Consider the following 21103-nt stretch of genomic DNA (forward strand, 5'->3'; position numbering starts at 1 on the left):
CTATAAATAACTTGATAATTGGAGCCTTTGCTCTCATAGCCAGGCGGTTAACTACTCTGTCTTGAATCTATAAATAAACAAGTGCTAGTGTTTAGCATTCAGGGCTGCACACAGGGATTACATAAAAAAAAAAAAAAATTAAGGCATGTTGTGTGTTTCATCACGGTAGTGTTTGTATTCATAATCTTTTGTGTTTTACAGGGGAGGAGCCCACGTTGCTCTGAAAATTATCAAGAATGTGGAGAAATACAAGGAAGCAGCTCGCTTGGAGATCAATGTACTGGAGAAGATCAATGAAAAGGATCCGGATAACAAATTGTGAGTTCTGACTCAGTCATACGGCACTGTGGTTAAACCTGTATTGCTTAGTGTCTTGTGTTCACTCCGAGGTTTAAGCTGGTTTACGTGATTGAAGTGAATTTGTCAGCTCACTCCCTGAACCTCCCATGCTTTGTCTGTCTTGCAGTTTATGTGTACAGATGTATGACTGGTTTGACTACCACGGTCACATGTGCATCTCCTTTGAGCTGCTAGCTCTGAGCACCTTTGACTTTCTGAAGGAAAACAACTACCTGCCCTACTCAATTGGTCACGTCAGACACATGGCCTACCAAATCTGTCTTGCTGTGAAATGTAAGTTGTATCTTTATGGTCTGTGAAATTTACAGATAAATTGTATGGGAATTAGGAATACTGTGAAAAGGGAAGACATTGATTCTTATAACTTGAGCTGTAATTTAGCTTTTGACTTGATGATTATACTTGTTCAAATCATCTGGTGTTTGTGGTAGACATTTACCACAGGAGGGCATCATAGCAAAAAGGGTGTTGGCCCCACTGACTTATCAAGTTTGTCTTTAGTAAATAAAAGCTACATATCCTCACCAAGCCCTTTAACTTGTTTACTGTTGTTAATGTTCTCATGTTGGTTTTACTGAGATATTCTAGTAGTGCTTTTCTGATGCTTTTCTATTAGTATTATGATTATGATTAGTATTATATGTTGTAATAAATGGTGAGTAGACAGTTTGTATAAAGTGATGCAAGGTAACTGACAATTTTGAATAACTTAATCAGTGAAGGTTGCTTTTTACCTCCGTAGTTCTCCACGACAATAAGCTGACACATACAGACCTCAAGCCTGAGAACATCCTGTTTGTCAACTCAGACTTCACCATGTCCTACAACGTAGAGAAGGTAAGAGTCAAGGAAAACAGTTTAAAAAAAACAAAACAAAAACCCAACAATCATATTTGTTTATAGGCAGGTTGGTTCCAAAACTTAAGGGCTACTTTTTGTTCATTTTACATATGAAGAGAAAAAAAAGTTTTTTATGAAAATGTATCACCTTTCTTGTAGGTGGAGGAAAGTTTTCCTGTTACTTATTGCTGGCAGTTATGATGAATAGATATGAAAACACGTGTTGCTATATTTTAAGGGGGGAAAAAGCTAAGCTTCTCTACTGCAGATTTACTCCTGAGAGAAAGATGGGCATTTCTGAAAAACATGCGTGTCATCTTCCAGAAACGAGAGGAGCGGACTGTTAAGAGCACAGCAGTACGCGTGGTGGACTTTGGCAGTGCCACATTTGACCACGAGCACCACAGCACCATTGTGTCCACGCGGCATTACCGTGCCCCTGAGGTCATATTAGGTGAGAACTGCTATAGATGTGCAGTAGATGGTTTTGTGATTATATCCACAAATCTTTGGCCCTGTCACATGAGCAGCTGTGGCTTTTTCAGTTGACACAATATGCTTTGCCTGGAAGACCAAAAGTTTACTTTGAAGTTATTTTAAAAAGCAAACAAACAAAAAAAAAGAAACTGGTTCAAACAGGCACAGGCTGATTGCTCTGTTAGGAAAAGCAAATGGGATTTATGATATGTGATATTCAAGTATGTGAAATACTCACTTTTACACAAGTGTATCATCAGTGGTACAATAAGTATCTACTGAAAGCAGTTTATGCTGAGATAAATTGGGGCTGGTTGATGTAAGGAGTGCAAAATGACTCACATCAAAAACAAATTGGATCATTTGAATGTTTTTTGTGTGACTTCAGCAAGCATGCGAATCCTTTCCAGCGTGCATGTTGCTTTAAACTCAACAATGTACTGATAAGTAATTGATGATAAAAGATCAACTGACTGTAACATAATGTTGTTCAAAAACACGTTCCCGGGCATTATAAGTGGGAGATAGAAACAGAGATTGTGCTGATATATAATTTCTGGTCTGTTAATGACCAAATGACCAAAAACACACTTTGGTGACGGTGCAAACGAAAAACTTTTGGAGGAAAAGAAACCCTTTAAACAGGAAGAAATCTCTGGCAGAACCAGGCTTGATACTCAATATTCACAGTTACCTGGTCCAGCCCCAAGTTATATGCTTTGTCAAAAAGGAAAGTTTTAAGCCTAAACTTAGAAGTAGAGAGTGTGTGTGTCTGTCTTTCCTGTTAAATTCATTCCCAGTCTTCACTGCAAACACTGAGTGAATCTGGCCAGAAATGGATGTAAATTAAAACGTGGCTGGTTGTGGGACGCTTACAATCACAAGGTGGTAATCCTGTCCTCTTGTAATCCTGTGGTGGTTTAGTGTACTTATACTTTTGTGTTTCAGAGCTGGGCTGGAGTCATCCCTGCGATGTGTGGAGCATTGGCTGTATCCTGTTTGAGTACTACTTGGGCTTCACTTTGTTTCAGGTACACGGCAGCACACAGTTTGTTTCAGCAGAATACGCCTTTTATTTACTTTTTGTAAACTGATTTATTTGCTGAAATCTCAACTATTAGTTAAAGCTCTAATGTAAATGGGTCCTTGTAAATGCAAGTGTACAATTATTCAGTGCTGGTAAGAATGAACCCTTGCCACTGGTGAGCTCTCTAAAACCGAAGACACCATATGCAACAGCAGAACCTGAAGTAGTTAAATTCTGATTATCTACTGAATCACTCTCTTCCTTTCTGTGTGAGTCTTTTCCCCTCTCATTCTTGCTTATCTTATATTTTTTGCAGACTCATGACAACAGGGAACATTTGGCTATGATGGAAAGAATCCTGGGACCAGTGCCCTCCAGGATGATTCGTAAGACTCGGTAAGAGAACATAAAAACACAAGTAAAGGAAAAAATGTGAAAAAATTAAAAATGTGCCTGATGCAAACATATTTTTAAAGCAACATTTTAAACTCATCTTGCTCTCTCAGGAAGCAGAAATACTTCTATCGTGGTCGTCTTGATTGGGATGAGAGCTCCTCAGCGGGAAAATATGTTAGAGAAAACTGCAAACCATTACGGGTAAGTGGAGTGAGTGAGAAGGGCATGAATTTGATGATTAGCGGGGATGAAAAGTTCCCTGTATGATGCAACAGATGTTTCTTGTATTTCATGTTGGAGTTTTTTATTTTATTTTATTGCCACTAATTTCCACTTTTTTTTTTCCTTTTTTCTTTTTTCCCCCTTCTTTCAGCGATATCTGCTGTCCGAGGCGGAAGAGCACCACCAGCTGTTTGACCTCATCGAAAGCATGTTGGAGTATGAGCCCTCCAAGAGGCTTGCACTGGCTGACTCTCTAAAACACCCTTTCTTTGAGAACTTAGGGATCAGTGAGGCTGCAGGCACCAAGAGCTGGGAGGGCAACCGGGACATCAGCCGGTGACCCACAACCCTCCAAAGACTGAATGATGAAGGGTTTACAGTCCTTTCTGTGTGGAGCAGTGGGAACTGTTGAATAAATTGGGGCCTCATCTGTCATTAAAGCATGGACACCTTAACTTCTCGCTCCTCTGGCGTCAATCTCTGTAGCCACAAGAGGCATGTTTTTGCAGCAGAGACTAAAAATAAGCCACAGAAGATGTGAGGGAAAAAGTGAAGTCTTTTCTAGTTCTCACCTCGGCAGAGGCAAAAAAAAAAATCTTTAAATGGAAGATTGTTTGTATCCAAAGTAGCCCACTATGCAGCTCCTGTCTTCCTTTAGACTTCTGAAACACCTTCCACCCTTCTTTCTGTTTACCTGTTATTTTAACCAGCATGTAAAGAAAATAAGGAAATGCTACCAGAGTCTGTCATCAAAAAAAGAATCAGCTTTGGAGATGGAAAAGTCTTCCGATTCTGAAGTGAAAGGAAAGGGTAAAAAAAGGAGACATGGAGAAGAGATTCTGTTATACAAACATCTGATCATTCAAATTGGAAAGTATTGCAAACATCTGTGGCAGAGGCAAGTGTCTCAACTTCTTGTCTACGTTGTTAATTAAAGACCTGCACATAGACTTCTTGTTTTATAAAAGAAATGTCCCCTATATGGAGAATCTGCCATAAATTAGTGGGTTTATTACTATTCACCAGTAATGTAAGAAGATAATAATGACGGGACACTCCCCCTACATGGGCCTTTGCTGCCTCTCTTATATGATAAATATGTTGTCATGCAATGATTTCTGGGTGTGAGAGTGTGTGTCTGTTGGATGGAGTGGGCGACGCGTTTATGTTTTGCTCAGTGGTTTACGTAAGCATTAGTTGTGGGAACATTCCCACTCATTCAAACTCCAATAACCCAATAACTGCCTTTTCCATGTTTGACATTTTTAGACCTGACGTCTCTCTATCGAGGTTAAGCACACAGCCCCTGTTGATGGTATTTATTATGAGTTCTTCTAGGTCATAGTCCCCACCGCCAACCTGTACATGACTTGTTTTTTTTGTATGAAATTAAAGCGTATAAAACTGTATATATGTATTATTGTGTAGAATTAAAAGTCCTCCTTGCCAAAGGCTTCTGGTTTCCGCTGTGTCCGTTTGGGCCTGTGATAAAATTAAAGGTGGTTACCATTTCTGTTTCTTACCTCAGCGATGCCTCTGCTGGATGACCTGCGTAGCTGTCACACAGGTCTTTGGATGGTTGAGTGAACAAAAGGAAAATGGTGAGTATTATTTTCTAATTTGAAGTAATTTCTTTAAATCTTTCACATTTTTACTGCAAACTGTCTCTTGGATTCCACTGGCACTAAAAGCTTTCATCTTAATTGAGATGCAAGCGATTCATTCATATCAGATTTTATCATTTGCACATTTTACCACCTGCATTTTCAGATTACTGAAGTCTGATTTTATAGCAAATTATTCTGGGGCACTCTTCTCTGGATCATCAGCCACACTTTAGACTCTATCACTAGAGTCAGGGTCTTTTTAAGTGTATTCTTTTTTTTAAAATGGGATAATTTTCATCCTGGTTTCCAAGTATCTTAACTGTTTAATAGTTTTAGGCATTTTGCATACACTGATAAAATAAAAAAAAAAAAACCCTAATGACAGGGGTTTTTTTGGCAGCGACTGTCGGATGTTTTTCCTCCACCAGTCCTATCCTGTTAACTAATCTCTCTGTCATTACCCTTTTAAGTCTACGCTCAGCTGTCACCCCCTGAGGAGCAGAAGAGAGCTGAGCACAAGATCTGTTGCAACAGGTGTATAGATGGATCGTCATGTAGACTTCCCCACCTGTCAGTACTTTTATTAGTACTTTTATTAACCTCGCTGTCCCCATTCTTTCTCAAACAACAGCAGACCGACTAGAAACCCTGCTATGCATTAACCTTAAGAGAAAATGATAAAACTGAATCTGTTTAATTGAAACTGTGCTTGACTGACATACAAAGATGTGGGATGTAGGTTTTCTGGTCATTTTCTCACGTTTTCTAACAACCTGAGGAATGTCCAGTTCTTTGTGTTAAATGTAAAAACCTTCATATGCAGAATGGAAATAATCTGTATGGTAGAAATGCACTCTTGTAGCATCAAACACAGGTGATTCATAGTGGTGTGGGCAGGCTGAGACTGTCTGAAATTCCACACTAATATAGTATTTAGTATGCTTCAATAATGAGAGTCTTACCCTTAGTATGTGTATATAATTGCAGTGTGTAGCAGTACTTTAAATGCATACTATTTCCAGGTAAATATTAGAGTATGTGGCACTGGATACTACACTGGCGTATAAATCTATAAAAGCAGTGCAGCAGTAACAGAATTTAAGAGTCACAGCTGGCAGCTCAATCTTTATGGTAAATCTTTATAGTGTTTAAAAATAAGGTGCCAATTTGTTAATGATTGCTTGGTCTCGCACAGGTTGTTGGATAACCATTAACACGTGATGCTCTGTAAGTGACATGAACAGTAGTAAAAATATTGAGTATGTAGTGCATGGTTTGGGATTTCAGACACTGTGAATGCTGTTTCTCTCTAGGCCTGAATTTGTCTGAGTTCACTGTGAATGAAGCGAATCTGTGAATGAAATTGATCCTTCCAGTCAATGAAACTGTCTCGTCTTTGGGTAGAAGTCGTTCTCTGTGCGTCATAAAAGCGTCATCCTCCGCCTTCCACTTGATCAGCTCCCATCTGTCAGGCTTCCTCTGACCCTGTTTCCAAATAATTTCATCAGCTGCTAAAATTGACAATGAAAATTTTCAACTAAGTGTAGCTTAGTCATCGTCAGTCCCCTGGATGTAAATTTTTTAAGCATCTGTTTGCATGTGCAGATTTGTTTGCAGCTACTCTGCTGTTAATGAGATAAGCGACTGTTGCGTCCTCAGTTAATCCAATTTGGAGACCTGCAAGGTCATCAGTCAAATCCACATAAGAGCAGAGCGCTGCGGAGCGGAGGTGTCTACAGGTACACAAGCTGAAGTGCTGGCAGCAGAGCATTAAATGGATCCTTTGCTTTACAGCTTTGACAAATGATACCATCAGCCCATTGTGTCTACAGGAGAACGCACAAAGGTCAGTCATTGTTTCTTTAAACCATGTGCAACATGTTTTGTAAAATTGTGACTTTAGGGTGTCTCTTTTTGATGGACACAGACAAAGACTTTTCCAAATAAAGGATGGATAGTATTTTTTTCTTTTTTTTAAATTTCAATATAGAGATATTAAAGTTTTCTCTGCTTGTACTTTTTATTTGCAGATTACAGTCTCCAATAAAAGCCTCACTTCTGCTGAATATTTATCCCAAACAAAGAGGCGCACCTTCATGCTGATATTGCCTTAAATACTCGGAAAAGTCTACCTGATAAATCAAGCGACATCTACAAACGCCGCAAATGGATTCCTTAATGTCACTGGGCGCTCCCCTGAAGCAGTTCACCAGCTGTGTGTCGGGGAAAAGCACCGCCAAGAGGGGCGCCGGGAGGAGCCAGTCTGTCCGCAGAAGCAGCTTCACCCGCAGGAGGAGCTTCAGCAGGAGGAGAAGCGTTCCCTGCAACAGCCAAAAAGTGCCAGACTCCTGGCTCAGAGCTTACCAGGATGAACTGAAGAGGGAAAGGTAAAAATAAATAAATAAATTAAACAGAAGCATTCATGTGATTGATTGAATTTCAGTTTTTAATGTGGTTTTGCCAGGGTGTGTGGAGTTTTTCACGATCACTTTTAGCTTTCTTTGCAATACAATAAACAGGAGTTAGAGTTGCTGTTGTATTTTAAGAAAACAATGATTTTCAGTTACTATCTTGTCATCAAGCTAAGACTCTTGGCCAGACAGACCATGCTTAGTGAGGATAAGACTCTTCCTCACATGAATAAGCTCCTCGCCCATGTGCCACGCTAAATGTTGCTCTTTGCTGTTTGCCAAAGGAAACGTCAGCAAGCCATGCTGGCCAAGAAGAACGCTGAAAGGGCTGTCAGGAAAACTCACTTCAGGAGCCATCACTGCCTCCCACGGGTAAGTGAGCAGCTACATTCAAATGCTACGGACTTATCAGCGTGTCATTATCTAACCTGAACACCTGTGCCTGCAGCAGAGCAACGCTTCCAGGAGGAAACCGACCCCGGCCAAGGACGACTCCTTCTTTGGAGCCTTTCAGGGCCTCAGTCTGGATGGATTGATGGGGGCTACTAATGCATCCCCTGCTGTGACGGCGCCTGGTGCAGGTGCAGGAGATCAGTGCAAAGTCATGTGAGATGGGACGCGTAAAGACGTTCAGATTTTTTCCAATGAGCCACATGCTTTTGCAAATTTTTCTGCAAATGAGACTGGATGGAGAAAATGAGACTGGCTCTCACCATGTAACCCAAGAGGACGGGAAACATATTTATATTACTTTGTATTTTCTGAAGTATTCTTTTTCCTTTGGCAGACAATGCTGCTTCTTATTTTGATGTTTGTTTTACAAATTATAGACTGTAGCTATCACCATTGTTTCATGATGTTTGCTGAGTACAACTGCAAAGAAAACTGAATTATTAAACTTTTATTTTATTTTCCCACTGTTCATTTTCAGTCTTTTTTTTTTCCATTTTGTCCTTAAAAAAAGCCAAAACAGAAACTAAGCAGTTTTCGATAATTTATTTTCTGCTGCTATTCACTTGGGAGTAAAATGGTGAGCTGCTTAAATTTACATTATGAATACACAGAAGACATGCACAGAGATGTAGGTTCTCAACAAGAATGCCTGTTCCAACAACACATTTGTAAATTTGTATCCAGTTGATATTCTACTTATAAAAGGAATCAATGACAGCCAGATAATAAGAAGCATAGATGCCACATAGCTTATAGATATCTGTATCCCATAATCTAGTTATTTCACTTTTTTCTGCAAGTTTTAACAGTTTTGGAGACCACAGTGAAGTAGGCTTGTTAAGACAAAGATTTATTAAAAAAACAAAACAAAACAAGGAGAACAAGAAAGCAAATGACAGCAAACCATGCTTCCACCCTCTGTCACACGAATGGAAGATGCATCATTTCTTTATTAACCGGGGCAGGTATGATCTCCAGCTCCACATCATAAATATGTACATTAGAAAAGCCAAGTACAAAACTACAGCTGTCGGGGTCGGGATGTTGTCCTACGACACAATGCTGATGGCTGTGATGATGATGATTACACAGATGACCGCAGACAACAAGGAGAGGATACACAGAAGTGTTTCTTTCATTTAAACAGTGGATTTTAATTGAGTGAAGTCCAGTTTTACATCATTCCCTCTGTTCCATTTTGACTTTAGGGGGCTTTAGGAAGGACCTGTTCTTCTTCTCTTTGCTTTTTCCTTTGGCCTGGAAGTTCCTCCAGCTGTCCACACGCCCATCTCTTGTTTCCTGAAGAAAATAAAAATATTATTTTTCAATTAAGAAATCCAAATAGCACAGTCATCGTGTTTCTATTTACAGATGCGTAACAACTGGCATACAAGAACGCACCTCAAAGTTTTTCTGCCACTCTCGCTGCCGCTTAGCGTTCTCTGCTGCCTCGATTTCTTCTTCTCTCGCCCTTTTCCTGGTAAATTGAGAGAAATCCAGGATGTTATGAATGAAAACATTCTCTGTTTCTAAAACAAACTACCAAGTGGTAAAGACGGGTGAATGTTTTAGTCATACAGAGCAGCAACCAAGTTCTTAAAAATCCCACCAATTACCTTTCATGCATTTCCTTTGCTTCCCTCTCCTTTCTCTTGATTTCCAGCTCTGCAAACAGCTTCATGGTCTGTTTGTACACTGCTTGCTTGAACTGGAGAGAAAGAAAAATAAAAAACACATGTATGATATGAAGTACAGTAGTTAGCTCTGTTTCCTCATAGCAAGAAGGTCCCAAGTACTAAACCAGGGCTGACACATGTTTGCATGTTAGGTTAACTGGCAATTCTGAACTAACCTAACTGTGAATTCAGCTGTTCCCTTTAGCAATCACCACAGTGGATCATTTACCTCTATTCCTATTATCCTCTGTCACATAAAGCCTTCACTACTTCCACAAATCCTTTCTGATCTCATCCCTCTTTCCTCTTGTCTGGCAACTCTATCTTCAATCCAGTATATTTACTACCCCTCCTCTGCACATGTCCAAACCAACTGAGCCTTGCCTCTCTAATTTTGTCTCCAAACTGCTCAACCCGAGCCGTCCCTCTGATCTACTTGTTGCTAATCCTGTCTATTCTGGTCCTCTGGACGTCTTTTTGTCAGTGCTTTTTCATACATCATAGGAGATCTCGCTACCATCTTGAAAGCCTTCCTATTCATCCTTCTGTCACAAATGACCCCCTCTACTCTGCTCTTCACCACTCTGTTACTTTAGATAGATGATCACAGGTATTTAAACTCATTCACCATCACTGCCTTTTGGTAACACTGCTGGGCATTTATTCAAAGTACTTTAATTTCAATGGTGTCTGCCACATAAAAACTACACGCATCAGTCAAATCAGATTTAAAAAATAAAGGTTCCTTCCTGAGGAAGGAGTGTGTGTGTTTTAATAAACTCATTGTTTGATTGCACTCTTCTGGGCCTCTGTTGGTTTGTTTCATTGCTCAACATTTATTGAATTTGGGACAACTTACTTCAATGTCTTTCCTGGAGCAAAACTCTGCTATTGGTTTGCAGTGTTAGCACGATCCCTCTTTTTTTTACATCTTGCTAGTCCAGTAATTTGTGATAAAGACAGAACTATTCTTCACATGCCTTCCCTTTAAAACATTGTGGTTCTGAAATTACAATAAAATTATAATAAAAGTCTCAGTACCTCAGTAGAACTTACCATTTCGGGATCATCTTCCTCTACATCCAGTGGTTTCCCTTCTTTCTTCAACTGTTTCCTTTTCTCTTTTACCTTTAAAATATAAAGAAACATCGCATTAAAAAAGTCCAGATAATGAAACTGAGTAACATGGAAAGGGGGGGGGCGCGCATTAGATATTTTGTTTTCATGGTGGAAAATACTCACCATATGCTCCACATATTCCTTTCCTGCATGAATCACATCTAAGGCTCTCTTCTTCTGCTCTGGATCCAGTAAGAGTTTGTATGCCTTGTCCACAGCTGGACATAGTATAACATTAAGGCTCGATTAAAGAGTGGTTTTAATGTAAGATTAGCAGATAACTGTATCACAGAGGCTCTAACAAAGTCAAATTGTTGTTTTCATACTTTTTATTTTAATTTGTACAAAAACAACAATGAGACAGAAACTGGTTTTTAGGTTTTGTTTTTTTTTTCCTCCAGAGTTTATTGAGTGTCCAAATAGCCAATAAAACCCATTTTAATTAACTTGGAGCTGTACAAAAATACAAGCCAATAAGTGATGTACGTGAGAATTGTTACCTTCGAACGCTTTCTGTGCTCTGTCTGGATCGCCCTGATTTTTGTCTGGATGGACCAAAATGGACAACTGCCAAGTAAAAGAGATTTAAAATTAAAAACAAAAACAGCATTGCAAAGAACACGCCATGTCTGTAAAAATGAGGTCACTGAAAAGCCTCTCCTCCATAACACTTCCTTACCGCCCGAAACCTTTTCTTCAGTTCATCATCTGTTGCCTCTGGATCAATTTGCAGAACCTGAAAGAGATTTGAAATCGACAATTGTTAATAGCATTGGATCTCATAGCATTGATACATCATAAGCAGTTAGAGCTTTGAATAATATAATAACTCTTGGGTTCTGTTATTAGGCTTTGGAAAAGTTTGTCCCTGACAGGTAACTTTGGTCAATCACAGATCCTTTCAGATTGGCTGAGTGAGTAGTATGAGGAGTCAAAATTATTGCACAGAATGAAGGAAGACTGTCACTTAAAAAAAACATGATTTGATTCCTAAGATCAGCACAACATTTAAAAGGGTACATTTTAAAATTGTTTCCTCTTCTTTGATTTAGGTCTAATAAGATACAGATATGAAAATAATAAGGAAGCATCAAGTATAAATATCAATTACATAAGTTCCTAAAAGCTATATACATTATTGCAGTTCCTTTGTTAATTAGAAGTGAAGTGTGAATGAATTATTAAATATGCTACATACATACATTGATAGGTAGCATATTTAACAATGATAATATTAATTAAAAACAAAACAAAAACGACACCATTAGTGCACTAGGTTACCTCAAAAGGGTTGAGATTGAAGTATGATGCGCCAGGTCTGAGCAGTCTGTCAATCTGCTGCTTGGAGGTTAACACAGAGTCTCGCTTCTCGATCTGCTTCACCTTTAAAAATGAATAGCAGCAAAACAAAACAGTGAAAAACTTCACAATGCAAAGGTCCTGGCAAACAAGGCTTCCGGAATACATTTTTATTTTCTTCTGAATTATGTCAGCCAGCTCCGAAGAATGAAATACGAAGAACGAGAAGGATGCTCTTAATCTTTTCAGGAAGCTATCCTCATTAAATAAATACAGGTCAACATATACACTGACCCAGCAGCAGCTTCATAAAAGGCCAGCCAACGCAGTAACTCCTATTAAACAAGCCATAGTTTAGGTAACATGGCTTGTAGTACTAGCTGCTGATAATAATGAATAAAATAAGCCCAAATAACGGTGTTTTTTTCCCGTACTAACAGAAGACTGAAGCTGCTCACAAACATCTCATTTAACGTTAGCTTCTCGTTAGCTGATGTCAGCAGGCCTCGTAGGTGATAAACGCGGTAATCGCTCAATAACCGGCTTCAGTCGGTGCAAAGACAGCAACCGATACTTTAAAGTGAATAATCTAACTTTAAATCTGCTTTACCTCAGTGTAAAAATTTTGAAATAATTCATCCGACACACTATGCACAGAAGACTCTCCCTCGGCGGTCGCCATCTTCGCTCGGGTTTACATGTGACGTCGTGACATCACGTGACTACAGATTAAAAATAAACCTACGTAACGTAAGCACACGTTTTATAACAATTTTAAATATTGAAAAAATATGAAAGTGAATGAATGTGCTGGGTTAGAAAGGTTTAAAGTTTTTCAAATTAAAAACATTGCATTGGCATGTTTTGACATGACAGGAACTAGAAGACTTTACTTCCGCTTCGACGTTTTTTTAACCAACATTTAACATTTAGCGACGAAGGATTACAAACAGCGGTCACGCCTTCACGACGCTTTGCTAAAATCTTTAAGCTGGTGCAGGACTCTGTTGTAACACGTCTTCAGCCTTTTTTCCCCAAACCAGCCCCCACTGTCGTTCACATCTGCGTCTGTGTATTCAATGTATCACACTTGACTGAACGTCTAAGAATATATACTTATAAGTGCCATGGTGCAGACATCCTGTGTGACTTATGCAATATTTATTTAAACGTTTAAGGCATGAAATTTCCTTTGCTTAGGTCAACTTTGTGCTTCCTGTATTTATTTGTATTGAGTGATGTGAGGCAGTGAGTTGAGTACAGTCAGCTTGATTGGCTGAGGTCTACAGTGAGCCACATATGCCCACTCTCCTATTGCCCATTTCCACTGGTTTGACTGGAAATGTGCTATGAGACAGTCAGCTATAGTTTACTGCACTCAGTGATTTCTAATGAGATCTCAGAAATGCTGTAGTGGTATAATATTGTGTTTATACAAAAGAAAAAAAATATGCACACACAAAGCTGCAAATTTATTTGTGCAATAACATGTATCAAACAGTCCGATACATAGATCGTTCCCTCTTCCAGCAGTAAATCTTTGAGCTGGATGAATGAGCAGTGGCAGCCTACTAGGCGGAGCCAAAGGCCTCTGATGGAGCTGTGGGTCACGTGTCCATCTTTTTCTTCGATTTCTGTCCAAAGACAAAAAAGAAAAAAGGACATGTTTTTATTTATTTAAAAATCAAGCATCTCAACATTGCTCCAGCTGAGAAGGGGATCATTTATACGATTACTACATTGCAAAACTTTCTGACCTCTGACTTCTGTTGAGCCTAACGTTGCTGATGTGCCCCCCTGGGTTCTGGACCTCTGCACCTTCCTCATCTTGTGGTATGTGGTTTATCATCAGGGATAGCAGTCCCTAGAAAACATACACAAAAAGCTTGCTAAAAGAAATCCTGGTTGATCGATTTTTAAACATTAACCATCAAACCCTGCACATGACTGTAGAGAGTCATATGATGCTCATTTATAAAATCCACAAAATCCATAACTTTATATATTTTTATTCTGAAAACCTTATAAGACTTACTTGCTCTGGGAAGTTTAGAACTAGGACATCCAACATTGTTTTAAAACATGAACTAACCTAAAAATAAAATCATATTTAGTCTTTCTGAGTATTACTTGATAATGAACAATCTTACCAATCAGTCCTTTCCATTTCTGTGAACCCATTCACATGGATGGGGGCAGCTCCTTTACTGCCTGGTGACAAGAGGCAACATATAAAGATACAGTTCTGACATGAGAGGCTGTTATGGAAACTCCAGCATTTGCAGGCACTTTAATCAAAATGTGTGTGTGTCAGTAACTAGCTCTACATCCCCGGCTTACCTGTGAAACACAAATAATGTAGCCCTTCTACTGCCATCTTGTGGCGGTAAAGGGTAAAGACATCAGTTTAGAGGTGCAGCCTTTGTTTAAACACAGGCCAGTTTCACAGATGTTTAAGTTAGCAGCTCAAAATCGGATTGAATAAATATGAAAAGTAACTTCTCTAGTAAATATGGACCCCCTAATTAACACCTATTCAGCTCTGAAAATAGCCAATAAGTGCAGCATCGGCAAAGGAAACAATGCACCACTGGTAGTGCTGGTGCAGAGCTGCTACCTCTAGTGGCACAGAAGGGGAAAAGTGTCCACCCACCGGCCAAATTAAAGAACGCGTGGAGACAACAGACGATTTTGGTGCAGTAAGCTGAGACAGGCAGCAGGTGTTTTGCATAGTTTTAGGTTTACAAATGCTTACCAAATTCCTTGGCTGGCTGCCCTTCTGGCTGTTTAATCAGTCTAAATTTGTGCACGACTCCCATTGACCTTTAGATGAAAAATTGGCATTATAATTGTGAATGAAGTACCCATTATTCCCATGTTCTCTAAACCCCAGAAATCTGCCGGTTTGAATTATTATTTTCAATGATTCTTCAATCAATTTTTGATTCTTCTTGATAGCCTGGAAAAGAGGAGAGAAAAAAAAAAATCCCCCCCCCCAAAAAAAAACCCAAGGAAAAAAACGTTGATTCACAGCAGAGTATATTAGCAAAGAGATGATAAAAGCATAGTGTATAATTAGGGCTAGTGTTTCTCCAGTGATTACAATTAGCTAGAGAAGAGGAGACAGTACTCTGTGCAAGGCTAGCTCACCCTTGAGTACCGTTCAGGTGAGTTCCTCATTCTAGCGGTGCCGCTCTCAATGCTTCTCCACCTAGGCAGGTTGGAATAAGAGGACAGACACATGAAACAAAATACAATGACACCATGGTACCAAAACGCAATGGCTAAAAGAAACAAAACAAAACCAAAAAGTTTTCTAAACAGATCCTGACAGGTGATCGCTTGCTATAGCTGGAGGTGCGTTTTAGGAAATTTGGATGGTCAGATCCTTGGGGTCTTCAAAAGGAGAGAAAAAGACGATGAGATGATGTGCAGATTTTGGAAATTAGCTGCAGAAAATCCATTCCAAGTCAAATGTGTTGCTCTAAATGTTGTAAGGAGGTCAGTATCAGGACCACAGACATGTGAATAATTTTTTTTCTACTATTATCCAAAACTGTCCTTGTCTTGAAAGTTTGTGGATACAGAGCTTAAGTTTCATAAGATGTCAGCCCTAAAAAAAGAGGGGAAAAAACAAAACACTGGAGCTGGGAGGTGCTGGAAATTTACACCTGTGAAAATCCTGTGTTAGCTACCCACTGCTCTCCAATTATTAAATGTTATACCGGTCAATAAAAAGCTCAATAAGCATTTGCATTATTTTCACAAGAGTAAATTGCTTTCCATCTTCTCGTCATAAACGACAGCATTAAGTGACGGTAGGCTGGTTGTTCACCGTTTGACAGACAGGAACAATCTTGGGTAATTGCAAGGAGTCCAATTTACAGTGCGGTCCCTTTAATTGTTGCTGCAACATTCACAACATGAATTCTGTGTGCAGGATATTACTGCAGTCTGAAGAATAAGGAATACAAAAAATAAATCCTGCTTTTGTATCATCCAGACACCTTTCGAATTCTCGTCCCGTTGTCTGACTGCGCAATTTCAGTCGTTTGTGATTAACCTTTGAGAGAGAAAGAATTTGACTTGGAAAAGAAGATATTCATCCAAATGAGAGAATTGAGATTAAAAATCAAATCAAATACTGAATGACAACACGGAATTTGAGTATCTGACAATTGACTGATGCTCAGCTGAGTTTTATTGAAACGGAACAAACGTAAAAGTTATAAATACAAAGAACATCAGAGAACAAACTGCTATGGCTCTTAAGGTAAGCCAAACCAAATTCTACTGGGCAAGTTTAAAGAAAACATAGGAAGTTATGGTATCAGTTTAAAAAACAAAAAAACACAATTTGTCTATATCTAGAAACGCTAGGCATACACTTTAAACATTACAAAACTTTGATTTTTCTTCCTTCCTGTGGATTCTTTTCTCCACCGTTGCAAAAACAAAAAGGAAAAAAAAATGACGTAAGAAAGCTCTACCATATGCATTTATTTACAAGCAAGTCCCTAAAGCAACTATGAGAAACCACAAATAAAGGGAGTACAAGAAGGAGAAGGGAGGAAAGGGGCATGGACAGAAACTTCCTGCAAGGCAATATTCATTATTTAATGTTGTCTCAGACTTTTTGAGAAGGAAATGTCCACTTTTTTTCTTTTTGTGTGTGTAAATGTTCATTGTTGGCTTTAAAAAGAACCAGGAACAAAAAGTAACAATAAAAGCGTTTTTTGAGTGTTTTTCTTTTTTTAAAGACACGTGTCCCAATGTAACCGTAGGAGTAGGAAATGATTCACCACAACGGTTACGTTCATTTCTTCAGCCAAAAGGCTTTCCAGCCAATCATCTTGAGCCAATTCTGGGGTCTGTCCATTTATTTTTATTTTTTCTGAGATATATACAGATTTTTTTTTTCCACGAAGGATGAAGAATAAAAAGTCAATCAAAAACATTGTGGCCAATCTCCTGTTTGTTTTTTTGTTTTTTTATTGTTGTTTTTCTTTTTTTTTTTCTCTTTTCTTTTTTTTTTGTTGCCAAATACCTTTTGGTGCATCTACTTCCACTGCTGCCCATAAGAATCCTGTGAAAACTCCATGGTGTCATTACTGTAACCATAGTTACCAGAATAGTCGGCCCCTTGCTGCAGGGGCTGCTGGGCGATGGGCTGGGACCCCCAGTTCTGTTGGTTGTTGGTCTGGCGGCGCTTGGAGTCAGGCTGGTTAAACACGTCTGCCTTCCTCTTTCCGCCGACGTTGCCGCCGCGATTGCCCCTGGCCCCGCGAGGACCGCGGCCCCTCTGAGGCTGGAAAGGGGCACCTCGCCCTCCTCGGCCACCCCTCGGACCACCGAGGGGTGGCCCTCTTTGGGCGTAGCCACCCCGGCCTCGTGTCGGTGGAGCTCCACGAGCCCTGGGAGGAGGTGGACCTCCCCTGCTGGGACGAGTACCACGGCCCCTCATGGTGTACACGTCTTCGTAGCCGTAGTAAGGGTCTTCATAGCCACCACGGTAGTCATGATAGTCGTAGCCATAGTAGTCATCGTAGTAGTCATCATAGCCATAGTAATCAGGTGGATAGGCATAGCCCCCTCGGCCACCACGGCCCCTGCCTCGGCCCGGCGGAGGCATGCGTGGAGGTGGATAGTAGTAGTAGTCATCATACCTGGAAAGAAGAAGATATCACTTCAAGCAGTTGATTCCTTAAATGAGAAGACGTCAGCTGACCAGTCAGATGTCTCTGACTCACCCCGCATTTCTGGTAGTCTGCCGAGCTGCTTGGCGCTCTTTCCTCTTCTTGTCTGGGGGCTTTGCCAAGACAATCTCAATTTCTTCTCCTCCCAGTTCCTTCCCATTCATCTCCTCCATTGCCTAATCAAACAAAACAATCAGTTTCTCATAAAAGAAACTCACGGAATCGTCACACAAGCAAAAAGGTTTGGCCAAAGCACGAGAAACTCACCTTTACGGCAGCATCCCTCTCTTCAAAATGGACAAAAGCGTAGTCTTTCAATTTCTTCACTCGTTCCAGCTTTCCAAACTGGGAAAAGGTCTTTTCAAGAAGCTCCTCAGTCACTGCTGTTGCCAGCTTCCTCACAAAGAGCACCTTTACCTGTAACAACAGAGGAAACAGTATGTTTGTCGCACTGGAATGCAGAGCATGCCTGATGTGTATTAAACAATGAGACACTAAAATCACTAACCTTAGCCATGACCTCTGGGTCTGGTTCAGCTACAGGGTCAGCCCACTCCACAGTGACCGGGTTCCCCCACACTTTGACCTTGCCGCTCATCAGGCGACGGCGAGCCTGTGCCGCGGACTTGTGGTCCTCATACTCGAGGAAACAGAAACCACGGTTCTTTTTCTTGTCATCCGGCTGATGATACAATATCACCTCTTGGAGACCCTCTGTGAGGTAAACAATAACATCTGACTTTCACAACCATTGTTGTGTGTGTTTATCAATCATTTTTAAGCACTAATAATTTGTTTAAATGAGTCTCTAAGAAACAAAAACCTGCATGTTAGAAACAAACCTGTCACTTTGCCAAAGTCTTCCAATATACTTTCTCTTGTTTTGTTCTTTGGAATCGATCCGACAAACAGGCGATTGTTTGCAACAGATATACAAACTCCCAAGTACTTGCCAGGGCGGATTTCATGGTTATCACACTGTAAAAAAACAACAACAAAAAAACCCCAGACAAGTTAACAAATGAGTGAAATGAGCTGAAAATACTGTGAAGCACAAGTTATTTCACTTTCTAATAAGTAAACCTTTAAGTCTATTTCCCCTCAAGCTGTTAAAATATGGACTGATATTTCCCGCGACATTACTTACAAGCTTCACAGCCTTCTGTGCATCATCCTTATTGCAGTATGTGATGAAGGCATAACCTCTGTTCTGACCAGATAAAGGGTCCATCATTAACCTGAGGTCCCAGATGGGACCAGCAGACTCAAAGAGCGGCACCAGCTCATCTTCATACAAATCCCTGGGGATTTTTCCAACAAAAACCTGAGGAGAGGACAGAGGGGAAAGAAATGTGAGAGAGCGTAATGATTTGCAAAACATTACGCTTTTAGTCTTTATGAATGATATTTAGCTTATATTTTCTCAATCTTACTCAAATAATAAAACCCAGCCTTGGAAATCATGACAGACAATTTTTTAATCTGTCAATCGCTTCTCTACCTCAGTTCCACTGCCTGGATGAGTGCCTTTGAACACATCCTCAGGTGGAGGACCCCCATATTTTCTCTGGCCTGTAGTGACATCCAGGGTGTATCCTGTGCGCTCCAACAGGGCCTGAAACACACACACACACAAAACAAACATTAACTGAACTGCGGCTGCAGAGGCGTGTTTATATGACATTCAATCTGACCCGCTAAACAAAAGAGATTAGCCAAATGACTTTGTTTACCTTTATTTTTGCCTCATCTGGGCCCTTGGTGGACTCTTGTACCTTACTTCCTTGTTTTTCTCTCTGCCTGTAGGTCTTCATAACTCCACAAAGGAAAGCACTTTTATTCTGCAATGAAAAACAAAATCAAGTGAGATAATCAATTTGCAACAATTTGTGTCAAGTTAAAACTCCTGTCAAGGGCAAATAGACATGGGTCTATTCATTTTCTCCTATGTGGATACCTGTACGTGGGACAGGTCGCTCTCTTTGAACTGCTGCAGCACAGTAAGCGCTCCCTCCTCATTGAATTCCCGCAGTGCATCGATAGCCCTTTCATCCAGGTCAACGTATGCCACTAGGCCTACGGGTACAATGGACGTTCAGCATCAGGCTCAGCTACAGAAAAGCAGCTATACATTATTCTTTTAGTGGAAATAAACAAACAGCCACTCACCTGTCTGGAAGATATTATCTAGACTTTCAGCTACTTTCTGGGGCAGCCCAGCATCAAGGAGGGTCTGGTAGTTCTCTGTGTGTGTTGTGGTCACATCCATAGGCTCTTCCTCCTCCTTTGCCGGGGCAGAACTACCGTTTACCTCAGCAGCAGCCATTCTCCTTCAGCAGCAAAGCAAAGAAATACATTTTAATGGTTCTTTTTAAGAGTTTATTTTACTTAAAATCAGACCAATAAAAAGAAAGATCCACGATCCTAAACTACATTTCAATCTTTATGTATGTCATCAACTCAAGTGCAGTTAATCAAGTTGATTTACAAGCTTTATGTTTTCTATTTAATTACAACAACAAAAAAATAGGACTCACTGGAACTGTAGTTCTTATAAATGTAATTTAATAACTATAATTGGCGTCGACACGTTATAATGTACTGCACAACAACAACCTGGTCACTTCAAGAAAACACGTACAGCCTCAGTCCCGCCCCCCTTCACATGCAGCTTGCAAGCCAGCGAAATGAATGCTTTTCTTTTTATGTATTTACGTCCATATGTTTTTGACCCCACAACACCCTCTTCTACAAGAAGACAACGCTGGATAGATTTTACAGCATTTTTAGTCAAGAGGGATCCCCGAATACGTTATCTTGCCCTTGCGGAAAAAAACAAAACAATGATGATGGTTAGCTTTCTAGCTGGCTAACGAGCTTACATACGAAGGCCTCGCCGTGCAGAAAGACACCTTTCGCAAATCAAGTACACGCGCGCCCCGTACACGGGCAAACACACAGTTAGCGAAACTCACCAGAGCGAATCAGGAAACTAACTCCGACGGGTGTTAAAACGTGAAACGACTAGCCTATCGGACATACAAATAGTGTCTAAATGCGCGGAATATGTTTGAGTCTAACCCACGAGACAAATTTCCAGACAGATACGGTCTCGTCGTCGGCTCGCCCAAACAACGCCACTGCTTCGCAACCATCGCGAGATGTGGACGAAAACTCGCCGAGTATGTTCGTTTTGACAGGCCAGGCCGAGCGTGCTCGTATCGGACAACCTGAAGCTTATAGTAAGTTTAAGACCTATGCTTACCGCTTATAAGGAATGAAGTGAGCTGAGCTTAACGCCAACCAAACCAGGCGATAACCGGGGCCAAGCTCAAAAGGGCTTTGCAACTCAAACTAAGCGGGTAGCGCTGGGATAAAAAACGAGCCCTCCATCAGCTATCCAACCACGGAGAATGAACTATAACTGGCACCGCTTTAATCCAATGGGAGCCACATTTCTACATACAGGATCAGCCTCCTTTTTCTAATAAACAAATCAAAGTTCAAAGTAAAAAAAAAA

At 40.3% G+C, this 21103-nt stretch overlaps 3 protein-coding genes across 15 annotated transcripts in view; 1 reads left to right on the top strand and 2 right to left on the bottom strand.

Annotated features, from left to right (window-relative positions):
- The window catches only part of clk2a (CDC-like kinase 2a), a 10325-nt gene extending 5550 nt beyond the window's left edge, over window positions 1-4775 (top strand). For all 8 annotated transcript variants that reach the window (XM_005740696.2, XM_005740694.2, XM_005740695.2 and 5 more), the window contains 8 exons: window positions 202-318; window positions 467-633; window positions 1103-1197; window positions 1525-1654; window positions 2626-2708; window positions 3021-3100; window positions 3211-3301; window positions 3474-4775. In XM_005740696.2, the coding sequence (XP_005740753.1) occupies window positions 202-318; window positions 467-633; window positions 1103-1197; window positions 1525-1654; window positions 2626-2708; window positions 3021-3100; window positions 3211-3301; window positions 3474-3662 (952 nt within the window). In that variant the 3' untranslated portion in view covers window positions 3663-4775. The remainder of the gene's footprint in view (window positions 1-201; window positions 319-466; window positions 634-1102; window positions 1198-1524; window positions 1655-2625; window positions 2709-3020; window positions 3101-3210; window positions 3302-3473) is intronic.
- A 3898-nt stretch (window positions 4776-8673) lies between these two features.
- On the bottom strand, window positions 8674-12602 carry dnajc8 (DnaJ (Hsp40) homolog, subfamily C, member 8). Its single transcript, XM_005740697.1, has 9 exons — window positions 12498-12602; window positions 11870-11971; window positions 11268-11324; window positions 11089-11155; window positions 10712-10806; window positions 10526-10597; window positions 9410-9501; window positions 9195-9270; window positions 8674-9092 (listed from the first exon to the last, which is right to left on the bottom strand). The coding sequence occupies exons 1-9, from the start codon at window positions 12567-12569 to the stop codon at window positions 8973-8975; spliced, it is 753 nt and encodes a 250-aa protein (XP_005740754.1). The 5' UTR covers window positions 12570-12602; the 3' UTR covers window positions 8674-8972.
- Window positions 12603-13346: 744 nt separating this feature from the next.
- Window positions 13347-21079, bottom strand: LOC102196280 (heterogeneous nuclear ribonucleoprotein R). Of its 6 annotated transcripts, XM_013912819.1 has the most exons (16): window positions 20559-20833; window positions 19753-19913; window positions 19541-19659; window positions 19317-19424; window positions 19085-19198; window positions 18731-18907; window positions 18426-18561; window positions 18092-18297; window positions 17851-18000; window positions 17638-17759; window positions 17015-17553; window positions 15038-15098; window positions 14643-14710; window positions 14038-14098; window positions 13645-13751; window positions 13347-13521 (listed from the first exon to the last, which is right to left on the bottom strand). In XM_013912819.1, the coding sequence occupies exons 2-12, from the start codon at window positions 19907-19909 to the stop codon at window positions 15064-15066; spliced, it is 1863 nt and encodes a 620-aa protein (XP_013768273.1). In that variant the 5' UTR covers window positions 19910-19913; window positions 20559-20833; the 3' UTR covers window positions 13347-13521; window positions 13645-13751; window positions 14038-14098; window positions 14643-14710; window positions 15038-15063. The 6 variants fall into 6 exon arrangements, with proteins under 6 accessions (XP_013768273.1, XP_013768274.1, XP_013768272.1 ...); XM_013912820.1 differs by lacking the exon at window positions 14643-14710; XM_013912818.1 differs by having other exon boundaries at window positions 14038-14710.
- Window positions 21080-21103: the final 24 nt, after the last annotated feature.

The sequence above is a fragment of the Pundamilia nyererei genome, unplaced genomic scaffold (genome assembly GCF_000239375.1).
Source record: "Pundamilia nyererei isolate P.nyererei 1_Seehausen unplaced genomic scaffold, PunNye1.0 scaffold00102, whole genome shotgun sequence".
Taxonomy (NCBI): Eukaryota; Metazoa; Chordata; class Actinopteri; order Cichliformes; family Cichlidae; genus Pundamilia; species Pundamilia nyererei.

Excerpts from the sequence above, each read along its gene's own strand:
- dnajc8 (XM_005740697.1), bottom strand. The coding sequence starts at position 12,569 with ATGGCGACCGCCGAGGGAGAGTCTTCTGTGCATAGTGTGTCGGATGAA. Across the intron at positions 10,807-11,088 it reads AGCACAGAAAGCGTTCGAAG|CTGTGGACAAGGCATACAAA; the intron begins GTAACAATTCTC and ends TACTATGTCCAG. Across the intron at positions 9,093-9,194 it reads AGTGGCAGAAAAACTTTGAG|GAAACAAGAGATGGGCGTGT; the intron begins GTGCGTTCTTGT and ends TATTTTCTTCAG.
- LOC102196280 (XM_013912816.1), bottom strand. The coding sequence starts at position 19,909 with ATGGCTGCTGCTGAGGTAAACGGTAGTTCTGCCCCGGCAAAGGAGGAG. Across the intron at positions 18,908-19,084 it reads ATCCAGGCAGTGGAACTGAG|GTTTTTGTTGGAAAAATCCC; the intron begins GTAGAGAAGCGA and ends TCCTCTCCTCAG. Across the intron at positions 18,298-18,425 it reads AGACTTTGGCAAAGTGACAG|AGGGTCTCCAAGAGGTGATA; the intron begins GTTTGTTTCTAA and ends TTTACCTCACAG.